Source organism: Xenopus tropicalis, chromosome 1, assembly GCF_000004195.4.
Source record: "Xenopus tropicalis strain Nigerian chromosome 1, UCB_Xtro_10.0, whole genome shotgun sequence".
Classification (NCBI taxonomy): domain Eukaryota; kingdom Metazoa; phylum Chordata; class Amphibia; order Anura; family Pipidae; genus Xenopus; species Xenopus tropicalis.
This window is the reverse complement of record NC_030677.2, coordinates 134,829,424-134,852,969: the sequence shown is the minus strand read 5'-3', so window position 1 is coordinate 134,852,969 and position 23,546 is coordinate 134,829,424. Positions and strand designations below refer to the sequence as shown.

The 23,546-nt window shown below is 36.5% G+C and overlaps 1 protein-coding gene across 1 annotated transcript in view; it reads left to right on the top strand.

Annotated features, from left to right (window-relative positions):
- Positions 1-21,884, top strand: part of kissr1b (G protein-coupled receptor 54 isoform 1b) — a 28,120-nt gene extending 6,236 nt beyond the window's left edge. Inside the window, 4 exon segments of the mRNA NM_001171824.1 lie at positions 11,809-11,933; positions 16,250-16,385; positions 17,813-18,051; positions 21,371-21,884. Of these exon segments, the coding sequence (NP_001165295.1) occupies positions 11,809-11,933; positions 16,250-16,385; positions 17,813-18,051; positions 21,371-21,721 (851 nt within the window). The 3' untranslated portion in view covers positions 21,722-21,884.
- Positions 21,885-23,546: the final 1,662 nt, after the last annotated feature.

The following is a 23,546-nucleotide window of genomic DNA, read 5'->3' as shown; positions in this document are numbered from 1 at the left end:
TCTTAAAGTTAGTAGAGTGGACAAATGATCTTTCATGGGAAAGATCATAATTGAAGTGAGTATGGCCACCTTAAGCATTTTATAATCTGATTTACTACCCATGTCTCTTTCAATAGAGTTTTGAGTTAACTCTTCCTCCAAGCGAGCGTGACTATGTTCATATGCCTGTGTTATTACTTTGGTGTGAGCTTTGCCTCTAATATGGAACACTGTATCATACATACTGTAATTTCCCATTCAAGGACAACTCCATGTCCAGATTTTATGTGTCTTCTCAGGTAGTTTAGCTTGTCACTTAAAGGAGAATGCAAGTCAAAATTTATAAAGCATACTGCCCAATAGTCCTCCTATTGTTTAGTAAAAACGCCACACTTTTGGCTCACCTAATCAAATATTTACTCAGTCACACTTACTTCACATTTTCTAGAACAGGCAGCCATCTCTAAAAAGGTATTCTCCCTTCCTTTCCCTCCTTGCTTCATACTGCTCATGTGTTTCATTCCCTCCCCCCCTCCCCTCTGCCAGATCCGCTTCTGATTGGCTGGTGGGCATGTGTAGCTCAGAACAGGAGACAGGATCAAGTTACACACATGCTCAGAGAATAGGAAGGCTGCAGCTGGCACCTACAGGAAGGGGAGAGAGATTTCAGTGATGTCACTGTAGTCTTCACACTGCTGTAGGCTGCCAGCACCATATCTCAGAGAAGCAAGCAGGGATCTGGGAATTTAGATATGCAGTAAGTACTTAAAAAGAATGCCTTTAGACTTACTTTTAATTCATATTAACCTTTCATTGTCCTTTAAAGGTTCTTCAGATGGAAGCATTGGAGCAGGGCTATACCCATGGTTTTCATGCCTATGCATTTAAATGTTTCCATGCAAGCTGCCAATTATTCACTATACCATGCTTTTGGGCTAGATTATAAGCAAATAATGATGTCACAAAAAATTCTAATCAAAGGATGATGTCACACAAATAAGTTTTGAAAATGGGAGACAAGACAAAGATAAATTGACATCCACATTTTCTTTTTTTTTGCCACCTACAACACCTGAATTATAATCTTAGGCAACCATAGTACTTTCAGCATATCAGAGCAGGGATCCCCAACCTTTTTTTTTTTTACCAGTGGGCCACATTTAAATTTAAAAAGGTTGTGGTGTGCAACATGTTCCCACTGGTTGGTGATCAGTGCACTAGAGAATATGAGAAAATGTTGATGTATGGGTAGTTCCTAAAAATGGTGAAAGCATGTGCCAAGCTTTTTCTACCAAACTTTGCTGCAGAATAAAACAAGATTATAGTGATAACAAACAATAATGTTATAATACCAAGGAACTGGGTATTATACTGTATTGATGTTGGCTGTTTCTATGCCTAGACAAGGATGGATATTTTTCGTATTATTATTATACTTGTGTATTACAGAAATGATACATCATTTAATGATGAGCACCTTAGCATTTCCTGCTACAGAAAATGGCATTCCTTGCATTAAAGAAGACATAAAAAAGCATTCTTTACTTGATCGGATTAGGTGTTTATTTATAAAGAATCCTGCCAGTTGCTATTTTCTGTTGCTGACTCATCCCATGAAATTCTTCAATTATATTGTACATTTTAAAGAAGCTTTTCCCAAGTCTTTTATCTCTAGCTGAAAAATTGTCACACATACCAAAAAGATTAGCTTTTGATATCATTTTTGTTTTCCTGCATCTCCTAGCTTTGTTTTCCTATCTTCAGAATGGCTATGAATAATAAAAATCTAAATAATAAAAATAAGCAGAATATCCAAAGCAATATGTTCTCGTGAATAATTCACACCCCTATAATTCCTGTGGCCAAGAATTAGTTTATTCCACGCTCAAACCAACAGCTCCAGTGGAAAAGGGGTTCAAACTAGTCACTGAAAAAATTGATGATTTTATGAAAAGTCAAATAGTAAGAAGCTGACTTGAAATAAGATGCTCCTAAGTAAAGAAGTTAACTCCTGCATTCTTGACTCACCTACTTATTACACTAAGGGGCAGGTTTATTAATGTTCATTTTGTTTTTTTATTTCTAACGCTAAAAACTTAATTTTTTGTTATTTATCATGTAGAGGTCATATAGAAGTTAATGGAAGCTGTCCTTATCAGGTTGTAAAATATTTATTTAATTCAAAGTTTTCATGATTTTTATTTGTTCGTTTGTAATTGCACAAAAGGTTTCAAGTTTTTTGTATTCTTATCTTCTTCGCGTTTTTATTCATTCATGTTTTTTATATTCCAATTTTTTAATAAATTAGGAGACAGTTATGCTTTTTTGAAAAGTGAGCTTAGTCATGGTAGAAAAAAAAACAAAATTTACACAAATACAAATTTTAATACATATGCTCCTAAGTTTTTTACTGAAATACATTACAACTGAGAGAAATCCATGCCGAATGTTGACATTTTTTGAACCTCTCCACTAATAAGATGTGTATGTTTGTGCAATTTATTGTATTTAAATTTATTTAATTTATATATTTAAAGCTTCACAGTGAGACAATATATATTTGTATAAGGGTCTAGGGAATAGTTATCTTATTAGTAGTCTGCTGATATACACTGGGTACATAAGATAGAAAAAGTTGTATTAAGTCCTTAGAGATAAGGAAAGAAATATGAGCAACCACTGTTTATTATTATTTTATTTTTCCCCAAAGCAAAGAGTAAAAGTTAAGGATGTCAATAAGGTCCCAGTAGAGCAAAAACTATGGATCCCCTCCATAATTGTATCCAATCACTTATACACTCCCAAGACTCTGAGTTCCCAGCATTATATGAGAACTGCATAAGGACATTCCAAACCTAATGGCAGAAGGCTGGGAAGAAACTACTGATGACCCATTTGCCTACCTTGTGTCAGGAAGGAACAAACACAACCAGTGTAAATTCCTTTACAGGTTGTACATTACACCACAAAAACTACACTCCGTACATGTCCCAAATGCAACCACTCTCCAGCCCATTGGATGTATATGTAGTTAGTGGGACTGCCCCAGCATTAATAAATACTGGGAAACATGCCACCAATATCAGACATTAAGCTAATTACAGGTATCGGACCCCTTATCCGGAAACCCGTTATCCAGAAAGCTCCGAATTACAGAATGCCCGTCTCCCATAGACTCCATTTTAATCAAATAATTCAGAATTTTAATACCGATTTCCTTTTTCTATGTAGAAATAAAACAGAACCTTGTAATTGATTCCAACTAATATATAATTAATCCTTATTGGATGCAAAACAGTCCTATTGGGTTTAATTAATGTTTTATTGAATTTGTAGTTGACTTAAGGTATTGAGATCCAAATTACGGAAAGACCCCTTATCCGGAATACCCTTGGTCCCGAGCATTCTGGATAATGGGTCCTATACCTGTACAAGATGTCCTAGAGCAGTGATCCCCAACCAGTGGCTTGGGGGCAACATGTTGCTCACCAACCCCTTGGCCCCCAAACCAGGTGCTTTGGGGGTTGCACCAACCCCCAAACCAGGTGCTTATTTTTGAATTCCTGGCTTTTGGGCAAGTTTTGGTTGGATAAAAACCAGGGGTACTGCCAAACAGAGCCTCCTGTAGGCTGCCAGTCCCCATAGGGGCTACCATATTGCCAATCAAAGCCCCTATTTGTAATCCCAGGAACATTTTTTTATGCTTGTGTTGCTCTCCAACACTTTTTACATTTCAATTTGGCTCACAGGTAATAAAGGTTGGGGATCCCTGTCCTAGAGGAACTGGCAAATGTAAACAAAGCAGCTTGCACCCTAATCAAAATATTGTTATCATAGTAAGGGCTGTCCAGATAAAAATTACAAAATCGAGGATGTTAGTTAGGTAAGAAATCAAATTTGTGGTAGAATTTACCTTTCCCCATTGCAAGCTCTGCAAGGCAGGGACATCTTCCTTCTATGTCTCATGCCACATGGCACTTATTCTCTGTGAATTAATACTTGTTTATTGTATTTATTATAACACTTGTCCACCCTATGTGTATTTGTGTATATTGTAAGATTCTACAGTGCTGTGTTTCCTTGTAGTTCTTTATAAATAAAGTTATACATACATACATACATACATACATACACAAAATAATGCTAACATCATTATGTGCTGCATGGGACATACCATAAACAGGAAGCTGTGGGACTAGCAGGTCAGTTTGCATCAATACATTTTTAGCCATATGAAATAAATAGAAGATTATTGACTCTTCTTTATACCACAAGCATGTGGTAGTTGGCTGTCTTGCAAGGATACAGAACCAATTAATAAAATAAAAAAGCTTTTATTACACTACTAATTATGAAAGGAAATTAGTCTATCCCAAGTAATCGGTTATTCATTATCACACCTGGGTTTTCTAGCACACAGTCCTAAATTGTTCAAATTTGAGTGTATATTAAGAAGTTTGAGTGGCTGTGAGTTCTGAAGTGCTCTAAAGTGGCTCTGATGCAAAGAATTATGTTTCATTATCCTCTGTTGTTTGAGTGCATCACAATACATTTGAAGTGTATATCATAAAGCAAAGGTAGCATAAAATACACTCATTCACCATATGATGTCTTTTATATATTTTATCTCATATCTACCTGTGAGTCATGGCAAATACTTTGTTGCTAAGATAAGGAAGGTCAAATTGCATCCCCATGTGCATTAAAAATGCTCAAATATTGTGTAGGTGCAGTAAAAAAATACCAACCAATAAGATGTTTGCTTAATACAGGTGATTGGTAAATTTTACCTGCTGATTAGATGCTATAGGTGAATACATCTGTAGCAATGGGCAGGTGAGCTTGATTGATACAGAACACCCCACAATCCACTGGATCCCCCTATCATGCCCCTCTGTATAGTACTTACACCACAGGCACATCATGTTACCCTCATTCTTGCCTACTGTGTTTTGCAGGCTACGTATATATAAATGTACTTAGAGAATGTTTGCCCAATATCATTGTGCAAATGTCCCATCTAATACTTGATTAAGAATGCAGACGGCACATTCTGGAGATGATTTTGGCTTTAACGTTGATGATAAACTCAAGTATGTAAACTGTAAAAAAAAAAATTTTTTTGTTTGGGTATAATTTTTGCATTATCAATACTAGTGACTGTCTACAAGTTTAAAAGATACATGGGTTTCTATAATTCATGGAAACCTGGCCCTATCACAAGTAATGGAAGACTAAAACGTTTTAAAAAAATCCCCTCCTGAGCTACTGTCTAATTGTTCTTTTGGTGTTTAATCCTCTCCTATCCCTCCCTCTGTTGGGATTCCTCAAGGCTGATCTGAGCACCTTATTCTTTTCACTGTTACTTCCTCCCTTGGCAAACTAATCAATTCATATGGTTTACAATGACACCTCTACACTTATTAACTATAATAACATTTCTCTCTTCTCTCCTAATCTCAACCCAGATGTCTTAACTCTGTTGGTTCTTGCCTATCAACAATTTCTACTTGAATGGTTCTTTTTCCCCATCCAATAACCTTAACATCCATTAAATTTCCATTACAGCTATTGGCACCGCTATCACCCTGTCTCCTCAGGGCTGGTGCCTTGATTTGTATCCTTCATTCTGCTCTGTCTTTCAGTCCTCATCTCCGATCAATAACTAAATAATGTAACTTACACCATTTTCAGCAGTATTTCCAAAATATGGTAATTTGTTACTCAAGATTGCATCATCATTATGGCATGTAATGACTATTGTAACTCTTTAATTGGCCTTCCTCTCCAGAAACTGTTACTTTTCCAGTTGTTGCCAGGCTCATACACCTTAGCAACTGGACTTAAAATTATCCTGTAGTTTCTTTCAATTGCTTGTTTCCTCCGTTATGCACCTCAGTAAAACTGCACTTACAAATGCAGCTTCCACCTCCGCTCAGCTACACAAAGTGGAGCCCAGTAGGGGATGGCCCAAAAACACAAAAGCAGGCGGAGATCTACTTCCCAGCACCTCACTCATCTCTTCATACGCACACATTCAAGATTTGGGTAGTCTATAATTCCCTTCCATGTTCCATCCAACTTTCTCCCAATCTTTCTACCTTTTAATTAATCTTAATTAAAACACATATCTTTAGAGAAACTAACCCTCATCTAAAATAATATAAACTCCTACCACTTCTCTCACATTCCTGGTCTGCCCGTTCTCATGTTTTGTGTCTCATACCCACTTTTCCTTTTTGATTGTATTTAGCAGGGCCCAATTTCCTCTTGTATAAGATATTGGTTGTATTGTGGTATGTAATCTTAACATTCTGTGTATACACCCATTTATCATAAAGCATGTAAAATATGAAGGCACATTTAAAAATATGTCCATTAGAATTCTAGAAATATTGAAAATAAACTTAGGAGGTAGTTCCACTTTATTAATCAATGTGACATGCATAAAAGTATTTCTATATACGGTATATCAATTGCAAAAAATCTTCAATATACTCAATCCTACTTCTGGATGCAAGCATCCAAGTTAAGATTTTCTTACTTACCTAGTGGAATTACCTGTGATTATTAAGATATAGTAATACTGGAACAATATTATTGGCATTATCTTAAAGCTACTGGAGATGGTGTAACTGTGCAGGCCCTCATTTTTTTTCTGAGCTCCCACAGGTGATTCAAAAATGCAGAGCACCTGCAACGCTGAAAAACTGCAGGTCATCCATCATTTCGGAAAAACGTTATTACTATGGACAAAGCATGACAAAACATAACAACCTTGCTTTAAATCAGATAATGGAGCATACCTTACTAGGTATTTAAGTAAAGATGGTACTGGTCAGGGCTGCCACCTTTCCCTTTATTGTTATAGGATACCTGTGTGTGTTTATGGAATTGCACTTATTTATCCTTATCTTATTGCTAAGTATTAAACTTAGTCGGCAGCTTATCAGCCTGTGTATGGGGCCCTTGGATGGACTTGTGCAACCAATATCTCGCTAAAAATTGGCCAAATGACTGTCTATGCATTTTGTTTTTATAATGTATTTTACATAGTTCTAGAGATGACCGTTATTGATTAAGTGCTTTCTTTTATAACTATATATGTGTGTGGTTTTCTTTTATAGAGATGTTTTAATATATATGTATATAAAACATCTCTATGCGCCTAGGACACGGGCAGTATATATAATGTAACTACTTCTCTTTGTATGCTTGCCATTCATTTCTTCCAGGAATGCTTCTATAATTGTCTTTCCATATTGCTAAATACTGTCACTGCTGCATTAAACAGTGCATTATATATTTATATTCACTTGAGAAGGTGATAATTATAAGTAATTTGCACATTTGTAATTACTTCCTTGTCAAAATATCTTTTTCTTTATTGCTATCTTTGCACACAAGTGTTATCTGGAATAACAGAAGAGTTTCTATTCAAGCCATGGTCTTCCTTAATGGGTTTCCATATTGTAAAATAGTGCTGCTGGATTTAATTTAGTTAAGGAAAACACTATTCCAGCTGAGCTTTATTGCGTCTGTTTGTAGAGGCCTTTAGCAGATTTAAAGGAACAGTAACACCAAAAAATTTATATATTTCAAAGAAATTAAACTATAATGTACTGCTGCCCTGCACTGGTAAAAGTTTTGTGTTTGCTTCAGAAACATTACTAGAGTTTATATAAATAAGCTGCTGTGTAGCCATGGGGGCAGCCATTCAAAAGAAGAAAAGGCACAGGTTATATAGCAGCTAACAGATAAACCCTGTAGAATACAATGGTGTCGTATCTGTTATCTGCTATGTAACCTGTGCCTTTTCTCCTTTTTTCCAGCTTGAATGGCTGCCCCCATGGCTACACAGCAGCTTATTTATATAAACTATAGTAGTGTTCCTGAAGCAAACACACCAGTTTTACCAGTGCAGGGCCAAAGTACATTATATTTCAATTACTTTAAAACACTTTCATTTTTTGGTGTTACTGTTCCTTTAAAGAGCACATATCACAGAAATTTGTTGCCCCCACCAAGGTTTGGGCTAACTGTCCCTGCATTCCAGATGGGGGAATTATTATTATTATTTATTTTTAAAAAAGGTCCCCACTGTGTGCTGTGCCCCTGAACTGGAAGGCCACTCCTGGTGTGAGTGACCATGTTGGACACACTCATGTGCATAATGTGGAGTTACTTAATATGCACGTATGTGTTGCCCAAAATCCTTGTTATATGAATGTGCAGACTGAGCAAGCTGGGGCACAAGCTCATTATTTGCATGTATATGCCCCAGCATGGCTGCCATCATTTTAGGGGTCTCCCAGTGCAAAGGGCCAGTACACATAAACCCGCAGGTTTGGTACCCTTAAATCATTGTTCTTGCAGCTTGTATGCATGTCCCTTTCTGGTTTCTTTAATTGGATAATAATACAATAGGAGTTATACTAACAACATTTATGCAGTTTTATTCCAAGGAGGAATATATTCATGACGTTTTAAGCAAGGCGAAAGTGATAAACCAATTACTGAAAATTGGTGATTTGGGTGAATTGTCTTTTGACTATCCTTGTGAAATACATATAGAATATGGAGTATTGCATGGAAAAACACAATTGTGGTGTTTTACATGGGAAGTCTATTTACTGAAGTTACTGAAATTCAATTACTCAATTTTCAGGGTTCTGCCCTGTTCAGTAGAGGAGGGGGTGGCAGACCTCTGCCTTTACTATGTCTTGCATAATAGATAAATTTTTATGTGAAACAAAATAAATTGAATTTTTTTATCCTTTAACTGAGCTCCTTATCCCACAGGCTTTGAGTGAGACACAGAGTTGTCCAACCATTGTTATCACTTGCCGTGTTGCACAGAAATTTGTTCTCCTAATACAGATATGAGATGTCTGATCTGTAAAACCAGTGCCCAGAAAGCTTCAGATTTAAGAAATGCCATCCCAGTAGCCATTTTAATCAAATGACTCTATTTTTAAATAGGTTTTAAAATGATTTCCGTTTTCTCTTTAATAATAAAACAGTACCTTGTACTAAACTGATGTTGTTGTCAAGACAATCCTATTGGGTTTATTTAATGTTTAAAGGAGAAGGAAAGGTAAAAACTAAGGAAGCTTTAGTTTTCTAAATGTGGATCTGAGCCAATCAGCAGGAAGCTGACTCATAGGGGCTGATTTACTTACCCACGAACGGGTCGAATGGAGTCCGATTGCGTTTTTTTCGTAATGATCGGTATTTTGCGATTTTTTCGTATGTTTTGCGATTTTTTCGGATTCTTTACGAATTTTTCGTTACCAATACGATTTTTGCGTAAAAACGCGAGTTTTCCTATCCATTACGAAAGTTGCGTAAAAAGTTGCGCATTTTTCGTAGCGTTAAAACTTACGCGAAAAGTTGCGCATTTTTCGTAGCGTTAAGTTTTAACGCTACGAAAAATGCGCAACTTTTCGCGTAAGTTTTAACGCTACGAAAAATGCGCAACTTTTTACGCAACTTTTGTAATGGATACGAAAAACTCGCGTTTTTACGCAAAAATCGTATTGGTAACGAAAAATTCGTACAGAATACGAAAAAATTGCAAAACATACGAAAAAGTCGCAAAATGTTCGTTTTCAAGTCGGAACTTTTTCAATTCGGGTCGGATTCGTGGGTTAGTAAATCAGCCCCATAGTCTAACTAACTGAGCATGTTCACTTGGTCTGGGTGTCTGTGCAGGAGCGAGGCATTATGGGAACTTTCTTTACACAGCTCAGCTTTTTTTCTTGTTTCTGTTTGACTTCAGATCTTCTGAACAGGTGAAATATGGGGAGACTTAAAGGCACTATTGAAACAACTGAAGGTATTCCTGCAGCTTGAGATTAACTCTTTATTAGCCTTTCCTTATCCTTTAAATAATTTTTAGCAAACTTGAAGTATGGTGAACCAAATCAATATAAAATATCTTATACAGGTATGGGACCCGTTATCCAGAATGCTTGGGAACTGGGGTTTTCCAGATAAGGAAATTCCTAATTCAGATCTCCTACCTTAAGTCTGCTAATAAAATTACTTAAATAGTAATTAAACCCAACAGGACTGTTTTGCCTCCAATAAGGATTATTTAAATCTTTGTTGGGATCAAGTACAAGCTCCTGTTTTATTATTACAGAGAAAAATTAAATCATTTTTAAAAATGTGAATTATTTGATTACAATCGAGTCTATCGGAGATGGCCTTTCCGTAATTCGGAACTTTCTGGATAATGGTTTTCTGGATAAGTGGTCTGATAGCTGTACCTATTGCTGGGAATCACACAACTACCTTTTTGTCTCTTAGTTAGTGGTGATATGACTGCTTAAACCTAATCTGCTAGACTGTGGGTTCCAAAAACTCCCCACTGAACCATGATTCGCAAGCAGTTAGCAGAAGAGTATCACATTGAACTTCCAAGGTGGAAGCTTGTCCTATTAACTACATCATGTTGCCTGGCTCTGCCATATGACCAACATGCAACTTTGTATGTTTTTATTAATTCAAAAAGCACCTTTACGAATTTATTCTGCTGTATAAAACCAATTTGTTACTGGGCATTTGTCTTGAAAATGGAGCACTTACAACATAATAGGTGCTAAGAACGAATCCTGCTCATACTTTTTTATTCCTAATAGGCTATTCAAAATCACTGGTCAATGATAAAAGATGTGTTTTAAAGTAATTAGAAATACAGAGCTGTTACAGGGCATATTTGAGGATAGAGGTCAGGACAGAGTAAGAGAGCTCTTTGTATGTATTATTATTTTATAGGTGTTGTGTAAAGTCAAAATATTTTTTTAACATATAACTTTTGTATCTATTCATCCAGCACCTACAAATAACATTTTTCTTTGAAACAAATGTCTTATTTTATATGAGAGGTTTTCATTGTACAATCCTGTGGGGAGCCTGTTTATCGAAATTGCAGCACTCCCATTTCATATTTATAAAACCGCCTTTATTTCACATATGGCACAGACACAGCAATGTTTCGGACTTCCTGGTCCTTTCTTAAGCTTATAAAGAATCATTTAAGACACCTGCAGCTCACTTATATATTTAAATATAACATTGCCCCCTAGTCATTATCCAGTTATATAATGTTCACATAGTGTTTGATACAAAATAACCCCAACAAATCCCTTTAATACATCCCTTTAACAACATACAATGTTACCCTTTACCAACTAATTCATAATATACAATTTGCAAAAATTAATACATTCTCATAAATAGTAAAGGAAAGATGGGGCCTACTTTGCTTCATTTTTTCCCATGCATTTGCTGATTCTCGGTAGCCACTAGGGATAAAAAGTAAAAACATAATAAATAGTTAAAAACAATCTGCGCCACATTTATATCAGTGGGCCTAATTCATACTATTTATTCAGACCCCTGGGTATTAGTGTTCCTAGTCTCCTAATCCAACTTGCTTCACATTTCAAAAGTTGTTCAATTCTATCTCCCCTGTTTATATCCCTGTTGCTCACTTGCGGCAGGGGGCAAACTTTAATGGACTAGACAAATGTAGGCACAACTGTATTCACAGGGCAAACACAGGTCTCTACAATTCTTTGAAAACACAGACTTTATTTCTGTGCAGGGCACAGTGCAAACTGCAACATCATGGCAGACTGCACTGTTTTGGACTTTGCACCCTGCGCTGAGCGCTTATGCCTGGCATCCAAGCTGTAATAAATATATTTTACTCGTATCTATAGCATACATTTTGCATTTCATACTTTATTTTCTGTCTGTTAAAATTTGAAACCATCTGAGCTAATAATCACAATTCCCTTGTGGTCTTAATCTTTCCAGCCAACCTTGCCACTACAGATATCACCTTTCTGGTATGCTGTGTGCCTTTTACTGCCACTCTTTACCCACTACCCAGCTGGGTATTTGGAGATTTCATGTGCAGATGTGTTAACTATCTCCAGCAGGTAAGATTTTACTTATTCTCTATCATTTTCCCCATGAAATTGGTATGTAATTTGCCTTTGTTCCACGATATGCCCACCTATAAATCAACTGCCCCCTAGGCTTTTTTTAGAGCCTGTACAGAGAGATTTCATACATCTCTGTGAACATAAGTTTTCCACAGGTATTGAATATCCAGCACATTGGCATTCTGCTGTGTCTTTCTTTTACCTTTTCCTCTAGTTTGGAGCCTTTTTTGTTTTTTTTTTCTGCTAGGGTTACTTTTTTGGCCTTAGTGCACTATACCCCCAGAATGAATACTTAACCAACAGATAGTTTATATTATGTTAAGTGAACTAATAAAGAATCTCGCCAAACTGGAATATATATCAGTAAATATTGCGCTGAGCTCTCCAGTTTGGAGTTTCAGCAGCTATCTGGTTGATAGGATCTGAATTACCTTAGCAACCAGGGCGTGGTTTGATTGAGAGACTGAAAAATGAATAGAGGAGAGGACCTGAATAGAAGAATATGTTATCAAAAGCAACAATAGCAATAAAATTGTAGCCTTACAGAGCAATATTATTTTGGCTTTGAAAAATGCAAAGAGTCAGAAGAAGAAAGCAAATAATTCAAAAACGATAAAAAATAAATAATTTAATAATAATTAAGTTGATAAGAACTGGCCATTCTGTAACATACTTAAATAACAAAATGTGTAGTGCCAGATATCGTGGGACTTGATTTGGCAGCAGGGAGCAGACCAATTGGGAAACTGGGCAAGAACCAGAAATAAAGGGAAAACCGTTTAGTAGGGTATGTTCCAAGCCATAGAGTAATTTAATCCTGTGGGTCCTTTCATATGAATCAAACTTTATTTGTTTAAATGTATTATTAAAGTAGTATGATGGCATTTCCTTTGTTTTGTGGGACAATATTGGTTAATATTACACACTATTGCATTGAACTAATTTATAATTATTTGTTATTTTTCACTACTTAATATATATTATGTACTGTACAAAAGAATAATTATCATTAACCACATTTCCACATGAACTAAACTGTAGCTGTATGCTAGTTATTTACTACAGAAATGCATGTGATTATGCTACACCATGCTATGTTAGTGAGTAATCATTTCCCTTCTATGAATAATCCATGGTGAAATTTAGAGGTCTATGTATCTCCTTATACTGTAGATATTTTATTCAAGCTCTATTCAGATCCGCCTTGGTTGGATATTTCATCTGATGATAACAGAAAACAAAGTAGTTCTGAAAAAGCTCTTTATGCTCTATTCACTAAAATACAGGCTTCTTCATAGGACTAAAGCAAGAGAACCAGATTTTCAATTATAAGGTTTATTTTTATGTGCTGTACAGGAAATGAGAATTCTACTTTCACTTGCTGCAGGTCCCTTAAGTAATTTATACCCAAAATAAGCTTTTATCATACATTTATATGCGTACTGATTATAATTCACTAATCTGAAGTAAAACTGATCCTGTAAAATGAATAATGCCATGCTTTTTTTTTTTTTGCAGTCTTTTACATAGTTACATTGGGTTGAAAAAAGACCAGAGTCCATCAAGTTTAACCCTTCCAAGTAAACCCAGCACACACAACCTATACTGACCTATCTATACACTCACATACATAAACTATATATACCAACATCAGTACTAACTGTAGATATTAGTATCACAATAGCCTTGGATACTATGCTTGTTCAAGAACTCATCCAGGCCCCACTTATAGGCATTCCACTAGGAAGGGGTTTATTTGATGTTTAAATGATATGTTAGTAGACAAATTACAGAAACACTCCTTATCCTTATCCTTGACCTTGTGACTTTCGAATAGCAGCTTACTTGAAATTGGAGGCATAGAAAAATTTTGAAAGGCATTACACCCTATATCCAATCTAAAACCAGTTTTCACCCACATTTTTTCCAGTAAGCTGTTGGCTTAACGAAACGATTAAACAAAGCTGGGACAAAAATGTCATCCATTAAAACATCAAAGTCAGATGCAGGGGTTTCATTCACCTGTAACTGGGTCATTTGGTGATATTAGCTTTTCTTCATCTAGACTGCGCAGTTTCTAGGATTCATGCAATACACAGACCTTTCACTTCAAATGAACCTACTAAGAGCTAAAGTATTCATCTTACTATAATCACCACCTATTCAACTTCTTGTGGAGAATAGGGAATTATTTCAAACAATATTATTTAAAGACATTGGCATAAATGAGTTAGTCATTAAAATCTACATCATTACCCTGCTCAATAGGGTGCCAGAGGTGAGAATACCGCTGCCTGTTAGGCTGTCACATAGAAGCTGTCAAATTGGTATTCATGTAGCGACAGTGTATATGTACAGGTACATGTCATTTGTGTCAAATAATTTATTGCTGGGATGTGCATGAGCCTCCACCTAATAGGTTTAAAGAGAAATTAAAGAGAATTTTTTAATAAATATTCAGATGAGTCTACTACATCAAAAAAAATGTGATTGCCAGACTGACAATAGTCACATTTGTAGCTACTAAAGGGCCAATAAATGATTCCTGTTTGTCCAGCAACTAGAAATTAAAGAAAAAAAATAAATATATGTATATATATATATATATATATATAAATATGTATATTTCTTTTAGCGCTTTTAAATATTTAGTGTCAATTTAGTAAAAGTATGGGATCCCTTATCCGGAAACCCATTATCCAGCAAGTTCCAAATTACGGAAAGGCCATCTCCCATAAGCAAATAATTCTAATTTTTAAAAATGATTTCCTTTTTCTCTGTAATAATAAAACAGTCCCTTGTACTTGATCCCAAATAAGATATAATTTAATCCTTATTGGAGACAAAACAAGCCTATTGGGTTTATTCAATATTTAAATGATTTTTAGCCAACTTAAGTTATGGAGATCCAAATTATCTGTAGACCCTTCTTTGTTAAATCATTGTAAGATCCCTGTTTGTTATAATTTAATGTAAAGCACTGCAGAATTTGCTGGCACTATATAAATAAATGATGATGATACAAAGTAGGCCTTTGAGGCTGGCATGGCTATCCCCAGCTCTATATGCCAAATACATGAAGGTTATGTATGTATGTATATTTTTATTTATAAAGCGCTACTTGCTGTACAGTAGAATACATTACTACAAACAGGGTGTTAATAAGATAATAGATAAATACAAAGTATAACAATAAATACAGATAAATACAGCAGCAATAAGTTAAGAGTTGAGGACACAAGAGGGTGGAGGTCCCTGCCCCGTAGAGCTTACAATCTATATGGGAGGGTAACTAACAGACACAAATAGGCAAATATAAGTGCTGTAGGTCACAGTGGGTGACACTACAATATAAGTGCCAGTTCCCAGATCTAACACCAGGATAACATACTTACTAAATGGATTGATCTATATACAGCGCCATCCCCTTTACACAGCAGTGGAGGCCACTATAGAATGCTGAAGTGTACAATTTTGGTTTTTAAGCCCCCTGCAGGTGAACCTTCCCAATCATGGCTTAAGGTTGTGGATGGATGCACTTTTGCTGTAATTATTTGCCTGACTCTCCTATGTTACATAGGGGCAGATTTTTTAATTTTCATGCTCGCCTTTTGCCACAATTCATTACATGCACTATAGCAGGTTTTAGTTGGCAAGATTTTTATTCTACGCAAATTAGCTGCTCGTGCTTTAGGCAAGCGGCAAGGATTGCTCATGAATATTATGTGTGATACAGATCAGTAATCTCAATAAAGTAATTTAAATATCTTGTCACGCGGTATAGAACATTAGTCCCAAAGTCCTTCTGCTTATGGGAATTGGATTTCTGTGTTGCTGAAAAATGATAAGAAGGGGGATTGGATTCAAAAGCCATGATGTGGCCATAGGTTCTATTGTAATAAAAACTGAGTTTTCCTAAGTTAATTTAACAATCTGTGAGGAAGGTTGAGTTCAGTGTTATTCCAAAGGGGAAAATCTAAAACATTTAATTACAGTACAGGATTAAAAGAAATAACTAATAAAGAGAACACCAGACCTATATCCATTTCACTGGAGCAAATCCCCGCACATAAGAAGTTTCTCCCATAAATCGGCTATTTCTTCTTGTGTTATTCAGGGTTCTAAGCAGAAACAATATTATTGCACGTGACAGCATTTCAGCCTTATATTTCATATGTTCATATCTTTAGGAATTGATAGGTAAATGGGTAATCCTAATTTATACAAATGTGTATTTCCAGCTGACAAATATCCACATGCTCTTTTTGCCTATTGCAAGTACCATTTTCTGACTTTTTGGGTTTTTTTAGGTCACTGCACAGGCAACCTGCATAACCCTAACAGCTATGAGTGTTGACCGCTGCTATGTAACAGTCTATCCACTGCAATCCCTGCGCCACCGCACACCCCGAATGGCCATGGCAGTGAGTTTGGGTATCTGGATAGGTGAGCATATTCTAATCATTTATTAAGACAACATAATAGAAGCTGCAAAGTTTTAAAGGCCTAGTAACCAATGGCAACTTATCATCAAGAAGAACTTAATGGTCACCTAGTAAAAAAACAAACAACTGTTTGTGGGGCCAAACCAGGCACAAGATTTGCTTGTTTGGCGAGGTCACCAAAGAAGCAGATCTTTTTCCAATATGCCCACCTAGGGCAATATCGGGCTAATTTGAACTTTTGGCCCTAGGGCCAAGCGATTGAATTACAATGTCGGGCATAGGCACATAGCTTGGTTTCGTTTATCCATAGTCAATATATTTCAAACAAGTTTGATGTCGCTGGAGATGTAAATACAAACAGACCCTTAACAATGTAATGCAGTGCTTGTAAGATTCCATAATTAGGTCCCAGGGTACTGATGCTGGATACAAGCCACTCCATTTTCTTTGGCATATGTAGAGGTCATGCTTCGGGGTCTCTCTACATACAGGAAAATATATAATAAAACCCTGGCTAGTGACAACTCATTTCCGAAAGCAAAACTGGATGAGCACCTACAACTCAGGGGGAAAAAAATATATATATATACTGTAGTAGTTTTAAATAGATTTGTATTGCAGCACACCTTTAACCATTGTGTACAATGTGTGCCATATGATATAAGTGCTACGTGCCTTCGGTAGTGTTCAGGTATATGCTGGGATTGATTCTGATCCACTTTCCAGTTCTTGTCTCTATGAGAGCCAGGGCTGGATTTTTACCAGCTAGGGTACTGGGCACTAAACATCATTCAAAATGTACAGGATCTTTCCAGCAGTATTCAGATGTAAAGTAAGGCAATCTAGGTAATGTACACTATTCAGTGCATTTTCTTGGATTTTTTGGAAAAAATTTTTTTCCATTGCATTCCTTGATATTTGCCAGTTGGTCTAACTTTCCATAAGAGATACTGACACCAAAAATGAAACCTCTTTTTTTTACAACTATCATATCATTGTCTGTGCAAGTCCTTTATAAAAATGTCTCCTTAGTCCATTAGTGTTAAGGTCATGCTGGCAGGTTTAGGATCTTTAAGTAACAATTACTTGCAAAGGCAGCCGTATAAGCAAAAAATGATCTACATGACCTACAGTATGTACATTTATATTTTGAAGAGTATTTTTTAAGTGTCAGTTTTACTTTAAGGTGTTAAAAAAACTCTATGATGTAGGAGTTGTAGTTCCAGGGCAAGAAAACTTGCGTAATGATATTGCCACGATCATTTTAATTCCATGAAACTTCCTGCAAGACTTGCAGCCCAAAGCAAAACCCTTTCAGCCCTGCCATAAAATCAGACATTTGTCTGTTGATTGTTTGTTATTTCTATATGTAATACAGAAATGTTACTTTCTGTTTTAATGACCTTGCTTCTTTGATTTTCCTCCCAGGCTCCTTTGTATTATCCATTCCATTTGCCATGTACCAAAAGCTCAGCACTGGATACTGGTATGGACCTCAGACATACTGCATAGAAGCATTCCCTACAGTTTTGCACCAGAAAGCTTTCATATTGTACACGTTTCTTGCTGTGTACCTGTTGCCCCTACTCACTATCTGTATCTGCTATGCTTTTATGCTGAAAAGAATGGGCAGGCCTGTGGTAGAACCCATCGACAACAACTATCAGGTGGGTGTTTAACTGTCAGGTGCAAATGTATGAGATCAATAATAATGTTCCAATTTTACAGATAAGGCATAATTAACATTGACTAAATATTTACTGTAACAGCAAATACCCCTTATATTTAAATGTCTTTTAAAGACAAATGTATCTTTAAATGTTTCTCTTTAAACCAAGGTTTTCAGACAATTTCAGGTTCAAAAAACCCTTTGTAGCCCAACAGCTTTTTTATATAAATGTATGACCCTTACCACCTGCCTATTCAAAAGAGCATATATGCTATGTTACACTGCTATATAATCAGGGTGCAAGTAGCATAGTCCATTGCTGCAGGCTTTTATATGTTGTACAAAAACTGCTCTGCTCACCATAAAAAATGTATTAGTAATTCTGAAACCAACAACACATAGATCTATATATTATTGTTGGACTCAGTACTGATAATCTCTTTTGATGTACAGATCATTTTGCATTATATATATATATATATACAGTGGTGTGAAAAACTATTTGCCCCCTTCCTGATTTCTTATTCTTTTGCATGTTTGTCACACAAAATGTTTCTGATCATCAAACACATTTAACTATTAGTCAAAGATAACACAAGTAAACACAAAATGCAGTTTTTAAATGAGGGTTTTTATTATTTAGGGAGAAAAAAATCCAAACCTACATGGCCCTGTGTGAAAAAGTAATTGCCCCCTGAACCTAATAACTGGTTGGGCCACCCTTAGCAGCAATAACTGCAATCAAGCGTTTGCGATAACTTGCAACGTGTCTTTTACAGCGCTCTGGAGGAATTTAGACCCACTCATCTTTGCAGAATTGTTGTAATTCAGCTTTATTTGAGGGTTTTCTAGCATGAACCGCCTTTTTAAGGTCATGCCACAACATCTCAATAGGATTCAGGTCAGGACTTTGACTAGGCCACTCCAAAGTCTTCATTTTGTTTTTCTTCAGCCATTCAGAGGTGGATTTGCTGGTGTGTTTTGGGTCATTGTCCTGCTGCAGCACCCAAGATCGCTTCAGCTTGAGTTGACGAACAGATGGCCGGACATTCTCCTTCAGAATTTTTTGGTAGACAGTAGAATTCATGGTTCCATCTATCACAGCAAGCCTTCCAGGTCCTGAAGCAGCAAAACAACCCCAGACCATCACACTACCACCACCATATTTTACTGTTGGTATGATGTTCTTTTTCTGAAATGCTGTGTTACTTTTACGCCAGATGTAACGGGACACGCACCTTCCAAAAAGTTCAACTTTTGTCTCGTCAGTCCACAAGGTATTTTCCCAAAAGTCTTGGCAATCATTGAGATGTTTTTTAGCAAAATTGAGACGAGCCATAATGTTCTTTTTGCTTAAAAGTGGTTTGCGCCTTGGAAATCTGCCATGCAGGCCGTTTTTGCCCAGTCTCTTTCTTATGGTGGAGTCGTGAACACTGACCTTAATTGAGGCAAGTGAGGCCTGCAGTTCTTTAGATGTTGTCCTGGGGTCTTTTCTGGCCTCTCTGCGCTCTTGGGGTAATTTTGGTCGGCCGGCCACTCCTGGGAAGGTTCACCACTGTTCCATGTTTTTGCCATTTGTGGATAATGGCTCTCACTGTGGTTCGCTGGAGTCCCAAAGCTTTAGAAATGGCTTTATAACCTTTACCAGACTGATAGATCTCAAGTACTTTTGTTCTCATTTGTTCGTGAATTTCTTTGGATCTTGGCATGATGTCTAGCTTTTGAGGTGCTTTTGGTCTACTTCTCTGTGTCAGGTAGCTCCTATTTAAGTGATTTCTTGATTGAAACAGGTGTGGCAGTAATCAGGCCTGGGGGTGACTACAGAAATTGATATTGAAATTGAAAATTGAAATTGATAAACCACAGTTAAGTTATTTTTTAACAAGGGGGGCAATCACTTTTTCACAGAGGGCCATGTAGATTTGGAGTTTTTTTTCTCCCTTAATAACGTAAACCTTCATTTAAAAACTGCATTTTGTGTTCAATTATGTTATCTTTGACTAATAGTTAACGGTTTTTGATGAGCAGAAACATTAAAGTGTGACAAACATGCAAAAGAATATGAAATCAGGAAGGGGGCAAATAGTTTTTCACACCACTGTATATAGATATATATATATATATATATATATAGAGAGAGAGAGAGAGAGAGAGAGAGAGAGAGAGAGACTGAGAGAGAGAGAGAGAGAGAGACTGAGACAGAGAGAGAGAGAGACTGAGAGAGAGAGAGAGAGACTGAGACTGAGAGAGAGAGAGAGAGAGACTGAGACTGAGAGAGAGAGAGAGAGAGACTGAGACTGAGAGAGAGAGCGAGAGAGACTGAGACTGAGAGAGAGAGAGACTGAGACTGAGAGAGAGAGAGAGACTGAGACTGAGAGAGAGAGAGAGACTGAGACTGAGAGAGAGAGAGAGAGAGAGACTGAGACTGAGAGAGAGAGAGAGAGAGAGAGAGAGAGAGAGAGAGAGACTGAGACTGAGAGAGAGAGAGAGAGACTGAGACTGAGAGAGAGAGAGAGAGAGACTGAGACTGAGAGAGAGAGACTGAGACTGAGAGAGAGAGAGAGACTGAGAGAGAGAGAGAGACTGAGAGAGAGAGAGAGACTGAGAGAGAGAGAGAGAGAGAGAGAGAGAGACTGAGAGAGAGAGAGAGAGAGAGAGAGAGAGAGACTGAGAGAGAGAGAGAGAGAGACTGAGAGAGAGAGAGAGACTGAGAGAGAGAGAGAGAGAGACTGAGAGTGAGAGAGAGACTGAGAGTGAGAGAGAGACTGAGAGAGAGAGAGAGACTGAGACTTAACAACCAGGTTACACTGGTTGTGCTATCCAATCATTATGCAATTTCTTCCATAATTCATTAAAGGAAACATTTAACCCCAGAATGAATACTTAACCAACAGAAGTGTGGGAGTAAAACCCATGTGTGTATGGTTTTTTTGAGTGCACACGAATGTAAATAGTATGATCCCAGGGAATGGCCTATAGTACTTAAAATGGCAATTTTCTATTTCGGATTACCCAATGACGCATACAACTAAAAAGTCTATAATTATGAAAATGGTTTATTTAGATGAAGCAGGGTTTTATATAAGAGTTGTTTTATCTGATATATTTTTCTAGAGACCTACATTGTATGGGGAATAGTTTTTCTTTAATGTAATTGTGGGTATGTGTTTTAATTTATCCTAGTTGAAAAAACGTACTGTGTCTGAGGATTAATTAGTTCTCTACAAACATGACAGTAACTTTTCATACTATAGTGCTTCCTTTTTGGCACCATGCTTTGCCATTCATCCATTTCATGATATTGTTTTATCTTTCAGGTACAACTTTTGGCAGAGAGATCCGAGGCAATGAGGACGAAAATTTCTAGGATGGTTGTGGTGATAGTTTTGCTCTTCACCATCTGCTGGGGACCGGTCCAGCTTTTTATCTTGTTTCAAGCTTTCGATTCCAGTTTTGAGAAAAGTTACGAAACCTACAAACTTAAAATCTTTGCTCACTGCATGTCGTATTCCAACTCCTCCATCAATCCGATTGTTTATGCTTTTATGGGGGCCAACTTCAGGAAATCTTTTAAGAAAGCTTTTCCTTTCATATTTAAGCAGAGAGTCGAAGGCACTGCCGGTGTTGTTGCTAACACTGAGATGCACTTTGTTTCTTCTGGAACATAGTCACCGTGAAAAATTAAATAGAATTGCAATAAATAACACATCAGAATACTTATTAAACTCTCCTAGAAATTACAGTTCTAAGTTTGGGGTTCTAAGAAGCAAATATCAGGTGTAACTCAAGATGTTATTGTTTTTGCAAATATACAACTAACAATATGTTAAGTCCAATGAATATAGATACACACATCAGGGAGTCCTACATTTTGTGCCTTTGAAATTTGAAGGTAACTTTTATCATTCACATCCTGTTATTTCTGTTTTGCTTGCTGTTTTGTACCTTTGGAAAATGAAGGTAAATGTTGTTTATAACAGGTTCATAAAGGTCTACATAGCTCATACATTTCATATATTAATGCTTTGTTCTTCTAGACAAATCTATGAAAACAGCACAAGTCTTTAACTGGAAAGAGTAAAAATTCTTGACAAATACAAGCATCCAAATACCTGCAGAGTTACAATGAAATACATGCAGTACAGCATGCAAACAACACGAATGTTGCCATTTAATAAATGGAACAGAAGCTGTTTTGTTCAGTTTTTTAGAACCAGTGGTAGATGGGATCTAGGGAGAGGTTATTTTACTTAGCTGGTAACTAACAAGCTGTCTAGAATACAATGATTTTAAAATCTGAGTGGAGGGGGCACATTAGGAAAACATCTCTTTGAAAAGGGAGGGGTTGCTGACAAATCATTTAATGGCAGATATTGGAGAGTCATTCATAATCATTAAGGGGCAGAAGTGTGAGATTAGAGCTCACCACAGCAAACTTCCGCCACTCTCTATTCATTCCTATGGGATTTTATTTATCAAATGATCAATATCAACTTTCACCCATTGATATGTATGCCTCTGAATATCCCACAGGAATGAATATAGATTGGTGGAATTTTACTGGGGTGAGCAGTTACATTCTAATAAATCTGCCCCTAAATATATATAAAGTATTTGGCATAAGTTAGGTGTGTGATTATTGCTCACTGACGCATTTTCAAGTGATAATGGCCTGATCTACGATTGCAACAGATGGGTCAGAGTGCAGGCATCAATATGCTTGCAATCTTCATCTCTCTTTAAAAATATAGTATAGGCTGAATAAGAATGAATAAATGGATTAAGCACTTACTTTGCATTTAAGTGTGTGCAACTTTGGTTTTTCTGTTCAAAGTTAGGACATTGTTTGGAAGCAGCATCACCATTTAGTTATGCACACTTGGAAGCACTAGGAGTATGTCAAATTGTGTATATTTTAATATATTTTGCTGTGTAATGTGTGCTTGTTTGTCTTTTATAAAATAAAGATATACTTTTGCTCATATAAGTATTTGCCAGTATACAATTGTATTAAAGCCTTCGCATGATGCAGGGATCTATATATTAAACTGACATAGGGTTAAAGTTGCACATCTTGGTTACAGTGTGTTGAGTGTTGCCATCTCACATACATTTATATTAATTTCTTTGCATCTGTTTTACTGTAAGGTTGGGCATACTTCATCGGTTTAACATTGGAAAATATTGGCTAAGAAACTTTAGGGATCATTAATAGGTCCCCAGGATGCAAGTGCTAGAGCTTTAAGGAATACAAGAGTATGCCCCTTGGTGTTCATCAGGCTAGGAGATTCTTCCTAAGGAAAAGCGTACACACAACAAAAGGAATTATCTCTAAAAAAAGTTCATAACAATTGATTTGGTTTTGTTCAGGGGATTATTATCTCAAAATGAGAACATCTGTGGAGGGTAGAGGTGTTATACTATATTCTATTAATGAGTGATCATTGCAGTGGACTTCAGATAATCTGTCCATTTGTTTGGAGAATCTAGTAA